Below are 19,853 nucleotides of genomic sequence, written 5' to 3' on the forward strand. Positions count from 1 at the left end.
AAAAAAAAAAAAAAAAATCAAACCAAGACAGGAGAACGAATCGACCTGGTCAAGAGCAAATAATTTATTTTCGAATTTGATCCGTTTTTGAATTATACGGAGAGGATGTTAAGAAGAGAGACTCTAGCAGGACAATACATAGCGTAACACAAAACAAGTCATTACACACTCGTCTCTTGCCTCATTCTCACCAAAGCATTCGTCTCTTGATCATCACCATCACACCAAACAACACTCTCCAAAGACGCGTCTGTCTCTCTTTCAACATTAATTATCATATATTTCTGGATCTCCCTCTTGATATCTTTCCTCGACGCCATGTGAACATCTACGTCACTCTCAAGGCTAAACTTACGATGCCATGTAAAAAAACTGACGATGTCAAAATATAGCCGCTGTATCATAGACACGTTGCCAAACCCAACGAGCATCCCAAGCAAAAGCATCCCTAAGCAGTGAAAACAGTTTGAATAGCACCGTGGCTTGTTGATTCACATGTGTGATAATCATTGATTCCATAACAGGCTGGATACTAGTTTTGAGTCAAATATTTTTGAGTCAAACTTATTATCTAACCACCATATTAGGAGATTTTATCTGATCTTATTCAAACATATCATTAGCAAAAAATCTTTGATAGTATTAATCTCTAATCTCTATCCTATATAAACGTTAACATTGTATCAGATATTCTTATCTTCTTCACCAACTCTTTCTTGTTCTACAAACTTATCAAAAGAAAAAGAAAAAAAGAAAACAGATTGACATGACAATGGGAAAATCTTCATCCAAGACTGCTTTCATCATCCTTTTAGCTTTTATTGGTAAATTCAATGTTTTAATATAACATGGTATTAAAAAATTATATTGTGTTACTAATGTTTATTATACACTTTTTTTTGTGTTGTAGTTATGATATCCGTAACGGTTGAGATCGCTGAGGCGAAACGTCTCTTACTTGAAGAAACTCCTCTTGACTTATTGCATCATGAATCTTCTTCACCGACGATTAAGCCACTTGGTAGGTTTGAACGTTGTACGCCACCATGCAAAGAAATATGTTTTGGTACAGGCTGCTACTGCGTATGTGAATAATGTGATCCATGTCTCAAAAGTATACATTGTAATCGCAACTGAATTAAAAATAAAATACTGTTTCGGTTTGATATTGTTGTCTACTTAAATTTTTATGTGAGAATCGTGTGAATCAAACTAAGAAAAATACGTTCTTGGAAGTACCGCCACCGTAGGCTTTACTCCCATATTTAACCACTGGATTTCATTTTCTTCGGTTCGAAAAAATGAAAGGTTTATTTAATATTTTTTTTTTTTACAATATGGAACAATAAATTACTAATTAACAGGCAAAAGTCCTCATAGTGTAAATAGTTAATATATCCGCAAAAATTGGTGACATTTATTTAATTAATTATTATTGCAAATCTGCCATATGTAAATTGCTTTTTACGAAATAATAATACTAATTATCAGTAATTAACTAATTATCTTATTTTAAACATTAAAGTAAACTAGTGATTCTGGCATTCTGCATTCATATATATCTCTTCACATTTATCGTTTTAGGCAGTAAAATTATAGATATTTATAGCCTAGCTAGTACTTTTCTCATATAATTATAATAAATGCATAAACTTGATACAAGAGATGTTCGCACCTGAATGAGTTACACACTTATACAACAAGTCAACAAACACACATCCTCTAAAACATGGACGCATGTTTAAACTCTCTAAAAAAAAGAAACCAAGCCAAGATTTGAAAACCAATCGACCTGGTCAAGAGCAAAAAATTTAATTTCGAATCTGATCCGTTTTAAATTACACGGAGTGAATGTTAAGAAGAGAGACTTTAGCAGGAGAAGACAGAGCGTAACACAAAACAAGTCATTACACTCTCGTCTCTTGTGGTGATGATGATTCTTTCTTTAAACCTTTCGGCGACGACTAGCAGGAGAAGACACAGAGCATAACACAAAAAATGTCATTACACTCGTCTCTTGCATCACTCTAACCAAAGCATTCATCTCTTGATCATCACCATCACACCAAACACTCTCCAAATACGCGTCTGTCTCTCTTTCGACATTTTCATATATTTCTGGGTCTCCTTCTTGATATCTTTCCTCGACGCCATGTAAACATCTACGTCACTCTCAAGGCCAAACTCACGACGCCATGTAAAGAAATGACGATGTTAAAATATAGCCGTTGTATAATAGACACGTTGCCAAACCCAACGAGCATCCCAAGCAAAGCATCCTAAGCGGTGGAAAGTTTCATAGCACCATGGCTTGTTAATCGACATTTTGTGATGTGTTGATTATATAATGGGCTTGGGCTGTAATAGGCTGGATTTTTGCATGGCTTCTATTTATTAAAACCATTTAAATAATTTTGAAGGTCTAATCATGTTAAGATAAATCTTAGGTAATATAAGTAGAAAGATTTGACAATTTGATTATCTACCATATTGGAATATTCTATCTTATCTAATCCAAAATCAATCTTATCTAATCCAAAATCACATTGGCATAAAATCTTTGATATTATTTTACTATAATAGCAAACTTTCTCCTATAAAATCGTCATACATTGTCCAACTCCAAAATATATCAGAAATTGTTATCTTCACCAACTCTTTCTAGTTCTAAAGGTTAACGAAAGAAAAACAGATTTTCGTAACTATGGAAAAATTTTCATCAAAGACTGCTTTCATCATCCTTTTAGCTTTTACTGGTAAATTTAATGTTTTATATAACATAGTATTAAAGAATTTAAATTGTGTTATTAATGTTTTATTATACACTTTTTGTGTTGTAGTGATGATATCCGTAACAGTTGAGATCACTGAGGCAAAACGTGTGTTACTTGAAGAAACTTCTCGACACTTATTGCAACAGGAAGCTTCACTACCAGTTATTAAGCCACTTATTGCTAGTTTTTGTACGCCAGATTGTAAACCATTATGCTTTGCTACAGCCTGCCATTGCGTATGTCCTCCAGGTCACAAATAAGTGTTTGGTATGGCTGCTTCGTTAATTTTATGTGAGAATTGTAAGTCAAAATAATAAAAAAATATGTTCTTGGATGTACTGCCACCTTATGTTAAGCTTCACTCCCATTTTTAGCTACTGAATTTCATTTTCATTGGTTCGAGAAATTGAAATATTTATCAATAAAAATGAAAACAATAAAATATTGAAGACACAAAAGTCCTCATAATTAAATCATAATAATATTATTAGACTGTTTCATATTGAAGACACAATAAAATATTGAAGACACAAAAGTCCTCATAATTAAATCATAAGAAATTAAGAAGCTCAAGAAATTAAATCATAATAATATTGTGTAATCATAATAATATTCTTGAGCTTCTTAATTTCGACGCTCTGCCATTTAGAGAGAAAGACTAAACTTCTTGAGCTTCTTAGTCTGCGCAGAGGCTACTCCAGCCGCCTTCATTTTCTTCTCACCACCGCGTCTCTGACACAAGAATATAAGAAAAGAGATGTAGAAGAAGGAGGCTAATGTGTGAATATGTAAGTAACGGTTCGGTGAAATTAGTACAGTAACGCTCGCTTAGGTCCCACAGGAACACACCGACTTAATTGATATGCATTATTTAGCTGACTCGGGACAAATTGTGACGAGGTCAAAATATAACTGTTGTATCATAGACACGTTGCCAAACCCAACGAGCATTCGAAGCAGTGAAAACTGAAAAGTTTCAATAGCACCGTGGCTTGTTGACTTACATGTGTGTAATTCATTGATTCAGTAATAGGCTTGGGCTGTAATATTACATTTTTACAAAATAATAATAATCATAATTATCTTATTTTAAAAATTAAAATTAGTGATTCTGCATCCATATTTATCGTTGTAAGCGGTAGAATTATAGATATTTTATTTTATAGTCTAGTACATAAACTTTACAAGAGATGTGAAACATAAACTTTACAAGAGATGTTCGCACCTGAACGAGAACTTACAACAAACACACATGATGTGATACATCCTCTAATATATGGACGTAAACTTACAACAAAACACACATCCTCTAAAATATGGACGCATGTTTAAACTCTGTCAACATACAAGAGAAAAGAAAAAAAACAAACCAAGATTTTAAAACCAATAAACCCAGTCAAGAGCAAGTTATTTGTTTCGGAATCCATACCAAGAAATTCGAATCTGATCCACTTTGAATTAAGTGGAGAGGATGTTAAGAAGAGAGACTCTAGCTTGTATCATTACCTTGAACAATCCTTCAAGTCCCTCTTCAAGCTCTTCCATGGCTGCCTCTACACCTTCGGATCTAACCAATGCGCATTGAATCTTCTCACATACTTCTTCGCTAACTTTTTTCACCTCTTCTTGATCTTCCCTCGTCGTCATGACAACGACCTTCCCAAGCTCAGATTCCATTGCTTCAAGCTCGTGACAAGAAAAACCCTTCTCAAGATCTCTTTTTTCCTGGTTATGATGATCTATTCCTTTCTTCACAAGCTTCATAACAATCCCCCAACCTTTGTTGTGATTATGATTCTTAGTCGTTAACCCTTTAGGCGACGACAAGAACGAGAAGACCGAACGTAACACAAAGCAAGTCATCACACTCGTCTCTTGCATCACTCTAACTAAAGCACTCGTCTCTTGATCATCACCATCGCACCAAACACTCTCCAAAGACGCGTCTGTCTCTTTCGACATTACTATATACTTTTTGAGCTCCTTCTTGATCTCTTTCCTCGACGCCATGTAAGCATCCACGTCACTCTCGAGGCCAAACTCACCTCCTTTCTTGCTCCTTCTCAAAGCCGACTGAAGCTCAACAACACTCTTCTTGAGCTTCGACGCCGCGTCCTTAGCTCCACCACAAACCTCTAAGTACTTCAGAGACGCTTCAAGAAGCTCATCCATCAAACCACCACCATTAAGAAGAGCTTGCTGAGTTTCAGAAGAAGATTTGAAGAGATCTTCACTTAAACATCTGTAAAGGTCGGTGAGACCAGAGAGACCGTCACGGACCATCGTCCTCGAGTCCAACGAAGACGACCCCACAGCTCTAATCTTGGAGACCACTTCTTGAATCCTCCTAACACTAGGATGAGACCTAACCGGTAAACTGACACATCTAGATTTGTATGCTTTGTGGAGCCTCGGAGTCAATGAGGACATATACATCTCAGCTCAGGTAATGATGATGAAAATGAGTTATTCGAGTTGTGCTCTGTTCGGTTCTTTCACTCTAGGGCTTTTATAAAAAGATACACATAACGACATAAATGTACATAAATGTCAATGAGTAGGGCCCTAGCTTAGCTAAGACGTGAAGACCATGTGAAGAGAGTGTGGGTAATTTCACTAAGGTAGAACACGTAAGGCTCAATAAATGCTATGTCGTTTGAATATTGAGTTAAATCATTGTCGAAGTTCGATGTTTCGGTTTCGGTTACTAAAACCGAAACCTTTTTCACACCACTTTTCATGCACCAAAGCCACCGCCCATTTACAATTCTTTAACATTATAATTATTTCTAGTCTCGTTGGTCTTTGTTTCTTTTGGAGGTTACAAATGCAATGCACTATTTTTTAATGTGTGGGTACCTCGTTGAATTCAATTCAAGATCTTTGGAAGATTTTGTTACATTGTTTTTAAGTAAAAAGAAATACTCCATGAGATATGGTATTGTATGTGTAACGCACAGATGATGTGGTCCTATATGCAAGAGACGATGCCTCCCTTAAATAACACCGTCACACGTCAGCAATTATGTTACCATGAATTTAGGAAAGTATAAAATCAGGTTTGGGATCTTTTCGCTTTAAGGACTAAAATAATATATGAAAAATTTGAATATACCGCAAGGCATCAGTCAAAGCACTTTTGAATTAGTGATTCTTTTACCAGATTTTAAATTGCAAATTTGCGGAAGTGACTAAATTAATTATAATTATTCATTTTTATTATAAAATTTTCTATAACTGATTTGATGGAAATACCTTTACGGATAAGATATTTAAAGATGTTCGAAAGTGTGCAAGTATAGTTGTGTTAAGGTTTCTCGTAAAGTCTCGTAATAGTTAAATTGGATGAGGGAGTTGGGTTAAGACAGTTTCAGATGTGGGTTAATTAGGTGATTTTAAATTGGTTTATGGTTTTAATTGATTTGGAAATCAATGTACGTAGGATTTTTATAACTAGTTAATATAGAAATCCGTTCAATAATATTAAACAATGTATGCGACAACAAAATTAATGAAAGATGAAGCGGGAGAAGAACAATATCAAGGAGTGTCATGGCAGGATTGAACACGCAAAGCTCTGAGACGTGGTGCAATAGATGTTACCTTCCACAATAACTACAACTTAATTAAGCTGCAGTTAAATTTACCTTCGACAATAGATATTACCTTCCACGTGGTGTATAGTCAAATCTTTTTGACTCCCTTATTTATCAACCATATTTAAGAGATTCTATTCTTATCTTTTTTCTTATCTTTTTTCTTTTTTTGGTAACAAACTATTCATCTTTTAAAACATATTTTCTATTTTTATCTTGTTCATAAATATCGTTGACGCAGAATCTTTCATATTTAATTTTACTAAATTAAACACACTTTCTCTATTCTATATAAACGTTATACATTGTTTCAGATATTGTCATCCTTTTCATCAACTCTTTCTAGTTCTACAATCTTATCCAAAGAAAAAGAAAAAAAAAACAAAACAGAATTACATGACGATGGGAAAATCTTCATCAAAGGCTGCTTTCATCATCCTTTTGGCTTTTATTGGTAAATTCAATTTTTTTTATACAATATGGTATTAAAGAATTATGCTGTGTTACTAATGTTTTATTATACACTTTCTTTTGTGTTGTAGTGATGATATCCGTAACAGTTGAGATTGCTGAGGCGAAACGTCTCTTACTTGAAGAAACTTCTCGACACTTGTTGCAACAGGAAGCTTCACTACCAGTTATTAAGCGACTTATGACAAGTTTTTGTAGGCCAGGATGCAAACCATTATGCTTTGCTACAGCCTGCCATTGCGTATGTCCTGAAGGTCAAAACTAAGTGTTTGGTATGGTTGGATCATTAATTTTATGTAAGAATTGTTAAAAATGATCTTATTTATGAATTGTTGTTAATTTTATGAATTTTAAAATAATCTTATTTATGAATTGTAAAATTTTATGAATTTTAAAATGATCTTACTTATGAATTGTGAAATTTTATGAATTTTAAAATAATCTTATTTATGAATTGTGTAATTTTACGTCCTAAATCCCTCTCGTGTGAAGTCAACAATATCTTCGGTCATGTAAACATCTACGTCACTCTCAAGGCTAACTCACGACGCCATGTAAAAAAATTGACGATGTCAAAATATAGCCGTTGAATGATTGTATCATAGACACGTTCCAAACCCAACGAGCATTTGTGATGCTGCATCCCATACTTCTGTTTTCTACTGCTCCTCCCATACTTTTTTTTATCGCTCTTTTGATTCATTCCTTAAAACCAATTTAACATTTTATCAAACCTCAAATCAATGAAACTCCAATAAATCACAGATGAAAGATGAAATTTCTTGCATTGAGAGATTACTACACAGTCTACGCAATTCTTAATCTTGGAAAACAGGACTTTGTGATTACTTACAGAGCAAGAAGAAGATTTGGTCATAAACTTTTGCATTTGATTATGCAGTGCTACGTCATTAACACTCGTTTACCTGCAGCGAATGTCAACTACCTTTATATACTTTTCTGATTACTTTGTTTGGCTTGAGACGATTCTGGTGCCTTGTCTACTTAACGTCCAAAACACACACATACGTAAATGTGCAAGAAATCTTGAAACAGGTCCCAAAATCAAACATAAATCCAATTTTTAAACCTAGACTCGATCATGAAAAAAAATATGATAAATCTAAACTTTGTAAATCTTACCTCTAAAAATCAGTATGATGTCGTTACTGTAAGAACACCCACCGGCAACCGTTTTTCGTCTGAATCTACTCCATCATCCAGAAAAAAAAGGTTTTGGAACACACGAACACGCACCTGTTTCACCCAAAGGAAACAAACAAACCCGTTTTTTAAGATCACCATATACAAACAAAAGCAAAACTCTTATCTCAAAAGTAAAAAACATTCACACGCCAAATAAAGATAAGATAAGAGTTAAGGAATCAGAGAGTTTCAACTATTTATTACCTGTGGAAGGGAATTTTTGACATGAGGCAATGACAAGCACCTCTTTGTTCAAAGGCTATGCGTTGAATTATGGTGCCTTGTGGAGTTCCAACTTCAAAAAAAGAAGAAGGGAGTATTGGTTAAAGGATAGAGATAAACTTCTAACAGAAGAAAATAAAGAAACGATACCTTCAGGTCTGTTTGCTCTCTCCATCTCTCTCTCTCTCTCTGTCTCACTGTCCCTGCAGTGATAAGAATCAACACATTAGAAGAAAAAACTATAACAAGAGACAAGACAAAGACCTAATTTACCTTTGAATCGAGCAATTTGATGTTGTTTTACATAAATCCAATCTTAAACCTAGACTTGATCACGAACGAAAATGTGATAAATCTAAACTTTGTAAATCTTACCTCTTAAAAGTATAAATACCAGGTAGTCTAAACTTTCATAATCCTCAAAGTAATCACAGAGTTCTACATTTTGATTCTCCACTTGAGAAACTTCCGTTGAAGCTGCTATTGAAGATGTCTCTGCATTATGATTAGTCAATGAAATTGTTTGAAGATGAAGCCCCTGCTACAATAAGAAAATGAGATCTTTGTATACTAATAAAACAGATCCATCAAGCTATGAGTCTGTTCTTAAGTGATGAAGGGTATTTACCTTGAATTATGGCAGATGTTGGAAACTTCTTTGTGGTGCAGGCAAAAGCTGGTGCTATGGGGTGAAGTCCTTGCTGATTTTGAAACAATAATTGGCTCACATGTCATAATTTTCCATTATTTAGCTTTTTCCTTGTGATGGCTTTGATTTTGATGAATCATATTGCTAGTGCTAGTTAAGTATTAAACACTCGTTTCCCTGCAGTGAATGAAATCAACACATTAAAAAATATTATAATAAGAAGAACGTGAGACCATAGCGGTTATTAAGAATGTCAACTACCTTTATACATTTTTATGATTACTGCGGCCTTTGGCTCGAGACAATTCTGGTGCCTTGTCGAGTTCCGCTTCAGTAGCACCTTGTTGTTCAACAAAAAAAAAAAAAAGAATCATTGGGTCGACAAGGATGAACTCGAAACAGGACAAAGGAAAGAAAAGAAAATCTGAGAGGAATTTGAGATTACTTACAGAGCAAGAAGAGGGGTATTCCATGGTCTTGGTCATAATCCCTAACACTTCAGTAACACCATAACCAGAAGAAAAAAGAAAAAGAGAAAAGAAAGGATTATTGGTTAAAGGATAGAGATAAACTTGAAACAGAAGAAAATAAAGAAAAGAATACAACTTTGAGATGACTTACAGAGCAATAAGAAGAGGATTTATTTTCCATCATTTGGGTTCATGAGTCACCATCATCCTTAACATCAATGGGAAGAAAGTGAACCTCCATATATCTTCGTCATCTAGAGAAGCTGCAACAACAAAACCAAAAAGTCTCAGTCTCACTTATGCATGGGAAAAGTATTGAGTTACAGTATTGTTAGTACTGAGTTGGAACGACTTGCCTGAGTAAAGCAAAAAAACCCAAATGAGAGTTAGAACACGAACACGCACACACACCTGTTAAACCCAAAAGAAACAAACAAACCCATTGAAAAAAAAAAAAGAAGAAGCAAATTTGGACAAGTAAAGAAAGACTTATCTATACTTTTTAATCGATTAATTTGATGTTGTTACTTTAAGAACGCTCTCCGGCAGCCGTTTTCGATCTGAATATACTTCGTACTGTCCTTGAAAAAATCTGAGTCAATGTCGGTTGGAACACACACACACACACATCTTTCGTTTCACCACAAAAGAAACAACAAACCAATTGATTAATTAAGATCCCATATACAAAAACAGAACTCTTGTTTCAAAAGCAAAATATTTACATATTATAGGGTTTAGAAAGGTACCTCTGACTTGTGATGGCTTGAATTTTTCCTGAATAGATGGGGACTAGTGAAGCGAACGTACTGAGTGTTTGTGAGTAATGTAACGACTGTCCTTGCCTGAGTAAAGCAAAAAAATTTCAGATGAGAGATGGAACACGAACACGCACACACCTGTTTCACCCAAAAGAAAAGAACAAACCCATTGAAAAGCAAATTCGACTCACTTTTAAGGACGCGGACAAGGGAAGAAAGACTTATATAACCATTAAACTCAGTTTGATGTTGTCACTGTAAAAACGCCTGCCGCCAACCGTTTTTGGCCTGAATCTACTTCATCCTCCAAAAAATATAGTTTTGGAACACACGAACACGCACCTGTTTCACCCAAAGGAAACAAACAAACCCATTTTTAAGATCACCATATACAAACAAACTCTAATTTCAAAAGCAAAAACATTCACAAGCCAAACTAAGATAAGAGAAGAGTTAAGGAATCAGATTGTTTCAACTGTTACAAATTGTGAATAATGAAACGACTTGCCTGAGTAAAACAAAAAATTCAGATGGGCGCTGGAACACGAACACGCACACGCACACGCACACACACACACCTACACCTGTTAAACCCAAAAGAAAGAAACAAACCCATTAAAAAGAAAATTCGATTCACTTATGGAAGGTAGACAAGGGAAGAAAGACCTATTTTACCTTTAAAAATCAGTTTGATGTTGTTAATTTAAGAACGCCCTCCGGTAACCGTTTTTGGACTGAATCTACTTCATCCTCCAATAAAATCTGGCTGAAACACACGAACACACAGCTGTTTCACATAAAAGAAAGGAAACAAACCCATTATTGAAGATCGCCATATACAAACAAAAGCTGAGCTCTTATTTCAAAAGTAAAAACATTCACACGAAAATAAAGATAAGAGAAGAGTTAAGGAATCGAAAATAAAAATAATCCCTAACACTTCAGTAGCACCTTGTTGTTCAAAAACAAAAGCATCATTCTGGTTGGAACACGAGCACACACACACCTGTTTAGCGAAAAGAAATAAACAACAACATGAATGAAGATCACCATATACAAACAAAAGCTCGACTCTTATTTCAAAAGCAAAAACATTCAGTCTCCAAATAAAGATAAGAGAAGAGTTAAGGAATCAGTAGAGGAATATGAGATCACTTACAGAGAGAAAGAAGAGGAGTATTACATGGTTTAGGTCATAATCCCTCACACTTCAGTAGCACCTTATAGTTCAGAACAAAAAAAAAAAAAAAAAGTATTGGTTAAAGGAGATAGACAAAACCAAATATCAATGGGAAGGAAGTGAACCACCATAAATACATCTCCATCATCTAGAGAAGCGGCAACAACAAAACAAAATACTTGCAGTCTCACGTATGGATGGGGACTACTGAAGCGTACTAAGTGCTTGTGAGTAATGGAACGACGTGCCAGAGTAAAGGCAAAATATTCAGATGAGAGTTGGAATACGAACACACACCTGTTAAACCAAAACAAAAAGTAATAAACAAACACATTAATAAAAAAGCAAATTCGAGTCAAGGGACGAAAGACTTATATCTATATGTTACCTTCCTCCGGCAACCGTTATAGGTCTGAATAGACTTGGTACTGTCCTTGAAAAGAAAGATCTGAGTCAACGTCGTCGTCAAGGTTGGAACACATTAACACACACCTGTTTCGTTTCAACACCTCAAAAGAAAAAACAAACCAATTGATTTAATAGACAAAAAAAACAGAGCGCTTGTTTCAAAAGCAAAATATTCACACACACACACACACACACACATCTTTGTAATAGTAGAAAGAGAAAAAAAAAATCAAAATCGATTCCTAGGGTTGAGAAAAGAGATACCTCTTGACTTGTTTTGGCTCTCTCTCTCACTCTCTCGTGGCCTTGCGATGGCTATGATTTTTGCTGAATGAGACTCGGACATACATCAAAAACTGTAGAGCTACGTTTTTAACAATCATCGTTACCCTGCAATGACAAGAATCAACACAATTAGAAAGAAAGCAAAAAAAAAAAAAAAGAAACTATAACAACAAGAGGAACAGCGCCACCGACAAGACAAAAGACCTAGATATTACCTTCTTTGAATCGAACAATTTTGATGTTGTTTTTACTGTAAGAGCACGCCGGACCGACACCGTTTTCGGTGTTTTGAATCTTCATCCTCCAAACAAATAAATCTGAGTAGATCATCGTCCTCCTGGCTGGGAACACGATATCGAACACACAACTCATTATTATTAAAAAGCGAAACTCTGTTTTTAAAAACGCAAAAAAAAAAAATCAAAATCGAAGAAGAACACGAAAGGATTACCTCGTCTTCTTGACTTGTTCTTCGTGTCGCCGCCACTACTAGAAGAATCGAACTCTCTCTCTCTCCGATCACTCTCTCTCAATTTTGTGTTCTCCAGATACTGAGCGAGAGTCGTCAGATATTTATTTATAAACAAAAGAGGCGAAGACAAAAAAAAAGGAAAAAGGAAATAACCCTAATGCAAAATAATAGTTTCATAGGCTAATAAAAGCCCATCAGAGATAACACAAGCCCAATATAGGCCCAAGTAGAAAGTTGTTAATGTTGGTTTTATTTTTTACTAGGTTCCTTATAAAATTTATCGGTTTAACAAACCGAGATTGCTTGACTAGAAAGTGAAGACTCTGATCCGAACCGAGCGTTAAAACATATAAAACTTTTAAAACAAAACCATTTGGGTCTTGAAAACTGAGAAATTTTGCAATTGGGTCTCGAACGGAAAGAAACTCATATCCTAATTTCCAAATCAAAACAAACTCAAACCCTAATATCCCAAATCAAAGTTTCAATATCCCAAATCGAAGTTTCAATAGTACCTTATGGGATTTGGATTACGAATAGGGATGAAGAAGACGAGTAGAAGAAAACGACGAAGAAGACGAGACTGAGCTTCGTCGGTGGTCGTGACTCGGTGAGAGGGACTGAGAGAGAGTGGTGGTGTCGTGGTGACTGGTGAGATTAGGGTAAAATAGATTAGTCGTGTAGGCTTAGTTGTTAGCTAGTAGTAAGGTTAAAATCTTGGTTAACCAATCGGAATATCCGAACCGATCCGACCCGAAGAGATACCCGAATCCCATTTCAAATTCTTCCGATCGGTTTCTTCGTAATAACCGAAGTTCACCCAAACCGACTTTTTCGGTTTGGGTTGGGTCGGAAATTTTGGGTCGCTTATTTATCTCAGACCTACTAAGCACCGTGGCTTTTTGATTGACATGTGTTGTTGTTATTCATTGATTCTAAATGGGAGTTGGGCTGTAATAGGCTGGATTTTAGTCGTGGGCTTTTACTGAATCAAACTTAGTTTGTGTATAGTCAAATCTATTTGAGTCCCTTGTTTATCAACCATATTTAAGAGATTCTATTCTTATCTTTTTTCTTTTTTGGTAACAAACTATTCATCTTTCAAAACAAATTTTTCTATTCTTATCTTGTTCATAAATATGTTCATAATCTTTCATATTTAATTTTACTAAATTAAGCACATTTTCTCTATTCTATATAAACTTATACATTGTTTCAGATATTGTCATCTTTTTCATCAATTCTTTCTAGTTCTACAAGCTTATCCAAAGAAAAAGAAAAAAAACAAAACATGATGATGGGAAAATCTTCATCAAAGGCTGCTTTCATCATCCTTTTGGCTTTTATTGGTAAATTCAACTTTTTTTATATAGTATGGTATTAAAGAATTATATTGTGTTACTAATGTTTTATTATACACTTTTTTGTGTTGTAGTGATGATATCCGTAACAGTTGAGATTGGTGAGGCAAAACGTCTCTTACTTGAAGAAACTTCTCGACACTTGTTGCAACAGGAAGCTTCACTACCAGTTATTAAGCGACTTATGACAAGTTTTTGTAGGCCAGGATGCAAACCATTATGCTTTGCTACAGCCTGCCATTGCGTATGTCCTGAAGGTCAAAACTAAGTGTTTGGTATGGTTGGGTCGTTAATTTTATGTAAGAATTGTTGAAAATGATCTTATTTATGAATTGTTGTTAATTTTATGAATTTTAAAATAATCTTATTTATGAATTGTGAAATTTTATGAATTTTAAAATGATCTTATTTATGAATTGTGTAATTTTACGTTGTTAATCCCTCTCACGTGTGAAGTCAACAATATCTTCTTCGGTCATCTAAACATCTACGTCACTCTCAAGGCTAACTCACGACGCCATGTAAAAAAGTTGACGATGTCAAAATATACTTGTTGTATGATTGTATCATAGACATGTTGCCAAACCCAACGAGCATCCCATATTTCTGTTTTCTACTGCTCCTCCCATACTTTTTTAATCGCTCTTTTGATTCATTCCTTAAAACCAATTTAACATTTTATCAAACCTCAAATCAATGAAACTCCAATAAATCACAGATGAAAGATGAAATTTCTTGCATTGAGAGATTACTACACAGTCTACGCAATTCTTAATCTTAGAAAACAGGACTTTGTGATTACTTACAGAGCAAGAAGAAGATTTAGTCTACTTAACGTCCAAACACGCACATATAAAATTCTGTATGATATTGCTACTGTAAGAACACCGCCGGCAAGAAATCAGTAACATGTCCCAAAATCAAACAGAAATCCAATATTTAAACCTATACTCGATCATGAATAGAAAATATGATAAATCTAAACTTTGTAAATCTTACCTCTAAAAATCAGTATGGTGTTGTTACTGTAAGAACGCCCGCCGGCAACCGTTTTTCGTCTGAATCTACTTCATCCTCCAAAAAAAAGGTTTTGGAACACACGAACACGCACTTGTTTCACCCAAAGGAAACAAACAAACCCGTTTTTTAAGATCACCATATACAAACAAAAGCAAAACTCTTATCTCAAAAGTAAAAAACATTCACACGCCAAATAAAGATAAGAGAAGAGTTAAGGAATCAGAGAGTTTCAACTGTTTATTACCTGTGGAAGGGAATTTTTGGCATGAGGCAATGACAAGTACCTTTTTGTTCAAAGGCTATGCGTTAAATTATGGTGTCTTGTGGAGTTCCAACTTCAAAAGAAGAAGAAGGGAGTATTGGTTAAAAGATAGAGATAAACTTCTAACAGAAGAAAATAAAGAAATGATACCTTCAGGTCTGTTTGCTCTCTCCATCTCTCTCTCTCTCTCTCTGTCTCACTGTCCCTGCAGTGATAAGAATCAACACATTAGAAGAAAAACTATAACAAGAGGCAAGACAAAGACCTAATTTACCTTNCTATTTATTACCTGTGGAAGGGAATTTTTGGCATGAGGCAATGACAAGTACCTTTTTGTTCAAAGGCTATGCGTTGAATTATGGTGCCTTGTGGAGTTCCAACTTCAAAAAAAAAAGGGAGTATTGGTTAAAGGATATAGATAAACTTCTAACAGAAGAAAGTAAAGAAACGATACCTTCAGGTCTGTTTGCTCTCTCCATCTCTCTCTCTCTCTGTCTCACTGTCCCTGCAGTGATAAGAATCAACACATTAGAAGAAAAACTATAACAAGAGACAAGACAAAGACCTAATTTACCTTTGAATCGAGCAATTTGATGTTGTTTTACATAAATCCAATCTTAAACCTAGACTTGATCACGAACGAAAATGTGATAAATCTAAACTTTGTAAATCTTTCCTCAAAAGTATAAATACCAGGTAGTCTAAACTTTCATAATCCTCAAAGTAATCACAGAGTTCTACTAAGCAACCGAACCGACTTTTTCGGTTTGGGTCGGGTCGGAAATTTGGATCGGTTATTTATCTCAAGCCTACTAAGCACCGTGGCTTTTTGATTGACATGTGTTGTGATTCATTGATTCTAAATGAGTGTTGGGCTGTAATAGGCTGGATTTTAGTCGTGGGCTTTTACGAGTCAAACTTAGTTTGTGTATTTTGTCAAATTTTTTTGAGTCCCTTATTTATCTACCATATTTAACACATTCTATTCTTATCTTTTTTTTTGGTAACAAACTATTTATCTTTTAAAACTATTTTTCTATTCTTATCTTGTTCATAAATATCGTTGACGCAAAATCTTTCATATTTAGTTTTACTAAATTAGCACACTTTCTCTATTCTATATAAACGTTATACATTGTTTCAGATATTGTCATCTTCTTCATCAACTCTTTCTAGTTCTACAAGGTTATCCAAAGAAAAATAAAAAGAAAAAGAAAAAGAAAAAACAAAACAGATTTACATGACGATGAGAAAATCTTCATCAAAGGCTGCTTTCATCATCTTTTTGGCTTTTATTGGTAAATTCAACTTTTTTATATAATATGGTATTAAAGAATTATACTGTGTTACTAATTAATGTTTTATTATACACTTTCTTTTGTGTTGTAGTGATGATATCCGTAATAGTTGAGATCGCTGAGGCGAAACGTCTCTTACTTGAAGAAAATTCTCGACACTTGTTGCAACAGGAAGCTTCACTACCAGTTATTAAGCGACTTATGACAAGTTTTTGTAGGCCAGGATGCAAACCATTATGCTTTGCTACAGCCTGCCATTGCGTATGTCCTGAAGGTCAAAACTAAGTGTTTTGGTATGGTTGCGTCGATAATTCTATGTAAGAATTGTTGTAAATGATCTTATTTATGAATTGTTTGATTTTATGAATTTTAAAATGATCTTATTTATGAATTGTGTAATTTTATGAATTTTAAAATGATCTTATTTATGAATTGTGTAATTTTACGTCGTTAAAGAGGCGAAAACTTTGTTGTAAAGTAAAAAGAAAAAGAAAAAGGAAATAACCCTAATGCAAAATAACCCTAATAGTAAATCACTTTTATAGGCTAATAAAAGCCTATACAAGCCCAATATAGGCCAAGTAGAAAGTTGTCANTTTCATATTTAGTTTTACTAAATTAGCACACTTTCTCTATTCTATATAAACGTTATACATTGTTTCAGATATTGTCATCTTCTTCATCAACTCTTTCTAGTTCTACAAGGTTATCCAAAGAAAAATAAAAAGAAAAAGAAAAAGAAAAAACAAAACAGATTTACATGACGATGAGAAAATCTTCATCAAAGGCTGCTTTCATCATCTTTTTGGCTTTTATTGGTAAATTCAACTTTTTTATATAATATGGTATTAAAGAATTATACTGTGTTACTAATTAATGTTTTATTATACACTTTCTTTTGTGTTGTAGTGATGATATCCGTAATAGTTGAGATCGCTGAGGCGAAACGTCTCTTACTTGAAGAAACTTCTCGACACTTGTTGCAACAGGAAGCTTCACTACCAGTTATTAAGCGACTTATGACAAGTTTTTGTAGGCCAGGATGCAAACCATTATGCTTTGCTACAGCCTGCCATTGCGTATGTCCTGAAGGTCAAAACTAAGTGTTTTGGTATGGTTGCGTCGATAATTCTATGTAAGAATTGTTGTAAATGATCTTATTTATGAATTGTTTGATTTTATGAATTTTAAAATGATCTTATTTATGAATTGTGTAATTTTATGAATTTTAAAATGATCTTATTTATGAATTGTGTAATTTTACGTCGTTAAAGAGGCGAAAACTTTGTTGTAAAGTAAAAAGAAAAAGAAAAAGGAAATAACCCTAATGCAAAATAACCCTAATAGTAAATCACTTTTATAGGCTAATAAAAGCCTATACAAGCCCAATATAGGCCAAGTAGAAAGTTGTCAATGTTGGTTTTATTTTTTACTCGGTTCCTTACAAAATTTGCCGGTTTGCCAAACCGGGATTGCTTGACTAGAAGTGAAAGACTCTGATCCGGCCAGACTTGTAAAAAATAATAATAAAAAGACGTAGTAGACTTGTAAACCTCAGTACATAACAGTTCGAGCATACGGTTTTAATATCACTTCTACATATGATTACTAATTAATATCAGCATCTTGGGTATATTCATGCTCGATCGATATTATAATACTAGCATGCATAAATTTCAGCAGCGATAATTGTATGCACGTTCAACGTCAGTGGTTAATTTTTAGAGTACTGATAAGTCAACTCTCCTATCCTTTGTACATAATAAATCAAGACATGAACGTATAAGTTTCAATCATGGATTTGAGTTTAGAAAATTTTCTAACTAATTAAGTCATATTTTAAATTATGAGTCTTAGATTTTTTTTTCGTAACACTTGTGGATATAAAACTGCAATGTTGATTCTACATTTACACATTTTCCTTACATGTATATCAGTCTACAAAATCTTTTATATGCTTCTACAATGCATTCCTCCGGCAAATTCTCTAAAACCGAATGGCCACGAAGGTTACATTGCATACATTAACTTCTTAGTGAGAGATTATGTTGAGAAGCGAGGCTCGTGTTCTTATCAACCTTCGAAACAATCCTTCTAGATTTTTCTCGAACCCACAAACGCTCATCTCAACCTCATCAAGCTTCTTTTGTAGATCCTCATGCCCGCAAGAATCTCCACGAATTACGGAATCCAATGTCTCCAACTCGTTCTTCGTGGCCTCGTGATGATCTTTTTTCTTCTTTAGTACCGAAGCCAACTTGCTCTTTATGTTACTTTGTCGTCCGGACAAGAGTTCCAAGAACGACTTCAACACCACTACACTTAATGATACCACTCGTCTCATCGCATCCATAACCGCCACAAGATGTCCATCTTCATAATCATTATCACATGAACCTGACACTCCATCGATTTTCTTCAAGGATCCGAGAAGCTTCTTAGCTTCTTTTCTCATGTTCTTCCTGAATCGGACATAGCCCGAGACAGCGACAACTAGTTGATCTCCTCCTCCGGCTACCTTCTTGCGACTAACACATGAGTGAACACCACGAACATGACCGTGAGTCTCCGCCATAAGATCCCTCGAGACGCTGCATATATCCATCAGCCTCAACGAACCATCAAGCATTTCCTCCATGAACTCCGACCCACCAGAGGACATAGCCCGTTGCGTTGAACCCATTTTCAGAAACTCTTCCGTGCAGTTGTAGAGTTCCTCCAAACCAGCCATGCCCATCAAGATCGATTCGGATGAACCCGTCGTTGTGTTTATTGTTTTAATTTTATTAAGAGCTTCTTCAATCTCACTCGTGCTTGGATGCGATCTTGAAGGTAAACTTGTCGATCTTAATTGTTTCTTAGTAATCATATTCGCCATCTTTTGTGTCTTGTTTTTTTTTTTTTGTATGTGTTTTGAGGTTTTGTTTCCTCCTTTTAATTTGATCGTTCTGCTTTGTTCAACTTGCCCTACACATGCATATATATAGCATAAGGTTTTTGCAACGTCATCAACCAACAAAACTTCAACAATAATTGATCTTTTAAATTTGATTGGTCCAATTATTACTGGCAAATCTGTGGCACTCTTGAGCTGTCGGACTTATTATATTGGTCAATTTATTTGGCCACAGAGAAAAGCCTGATGAGTCATAATCTATGTTGCCTCCGGTTTCGCCACATTATCAATTGACCTTTCGGGTTCGTAAAAGCGTCTCGGTAGGCAATGAGATCCAGATCTTCCTCCTATCAACTTATGTAGTTTGCTACTTACGATTCCTTAAAACAAAAAGAAATACTCTTCTAAAACATACAAAAACTATTACATTGCCTCCTGCATGACCGTCTCACATTGCGACACGTGTAAGAAGAGCACGGGTTTTGAGAAGATTTGTTTCGTCAGTGCTCACTCTGTTATTTG

The 19,853-nt window shown here is 34.8% G+C and overlaps 2 protein-coding genes and 4 long non-coding RNA genes across 31 annotated transcripts; 3 read left to right on the plus strand and 3 right to left on the minus strand.

The window, feature by feature from the left end:
- On the plus strand, positions 684-960 carry LOC104729624. The gene is made up of 2 exons (XR_758293.2): positions 684-824; positions 911-960. It is a non-coding gene; the product is annotated as an uncharacterized LOC104729624 (long non-coding RNA).
- Positions 2,613-3,112, plus strand: LOC104729625. Its single transcript, XR_758294.1, has 2 exons — positions 2,613-2,756; positions 2,841-3,112. It is a non-coding gene; the product is annotated as an uncharacterized LOC104729625 (long non-coding RNA).
- LOC104729626 lies at positions 3,912-5,332 on the minus strand. The gene has a single exon (XM_010448586.2). It carries the CDS (start codon positions 5,208-5,210, stop codon positions 4,233-4,235), a length of 978 nt encoding a protein of 325 aa, XP_010446888.1. The 5' UTR covers positions 5,211-5,332; the 3' UTR covers positions 3,912-4,232.
- LOC104729627 lies at positions 7,290-13,146 on the minus strand. 26 transcript variants are annotated; one of them, XR_002034695.1, is made up of 22 exons: positions 13,010-13,141; positions 12,474-12,573; positions 12,238-12,363; positions 12,002-12,127; positions 11,718-11,838; positions 11,458-11,626; positions 11,309-11,369; positions 11,101-11,155; positions 10,825-10,936; positions 10,341-10,491; positions 10,138-10,233; positions 9,888-10,018; positions 9,540-9,651; positions 9,368-9,414; positions 9,180-9,258; positions 8,898-9,095; positions 8,645-8,807; positions 8,420-8,472; positions 8,252-8,342; positions 7,985-8,098; positions 7,695-7,767; positions 7,291-7,546 (listed from the first exon to the last, which is right to left on the minus strand). It is a non-coding gene; the product is annotated as an uncharacterized LOC104729627 (long non-coding RNA). The 26 variants fall into 26 exon arrangements; XR_002034697.1 differs by having other exon boundaries at positions 7,292-7,546; positions 11,521-11,626; XR_002034698.1 differs by having other exon boundaries at positions 7,292-7,546; positions 11,548-11,626; positions 13,010-13,140.
- On the plus strand, positions 13,741-14,202 carry LOC104729628. Its single transcript, XR_758324.1, has 2 exons — positions 13,741-13,843; positions 13,930-14,202. It is a non-coding gene; the product is annotated as an uncharacterized LOC104729628 (long non-coding RNA).
- LOC104729630 lies at positions 18,468-19,313 on the minus strand. The gene has a single exon (XM_010448588.1). The coding sequence runs from the start codon at positions 19,311-19,313 to the stop codon at positions 18,468-18,470; it is 846 nt and encodes a 281-aa protein (XP_010446890.1).

The sequence above is a fragment of the Camelina sativa genome, chromosome 12 (assembly GCF_000633955.1).
Source record: "Camelina sativa cultivar DH55 chromosome 12, Cs, whole genome shotgun sequence".
In the NCBI taxonomy this organism is placed as follows: domain Eukaryota; kingdom Viridiplantae; phylum Streptophyta; class Magnoliopsida; order Brassicales; family Brassicaceae; genus Camelina; species Camelina sativa.

Bases quoted from the DNA above. Each gene is read 5' to 3' on its own strand.
- LOC104729626 (XM_010448586.2), bottom strand. From the start codon at position 5,210: ATGTATATGTCCTCATTGACTCCGAGGCTCCACAAAGCATACAAATCT.
- LOC104729630 (XM_010448588.1), bottom strand. From the start codon at position 19,313: ATGGCGAATATGATTACTAAGAAACAATTAAGATCGACAAGTTTACCT.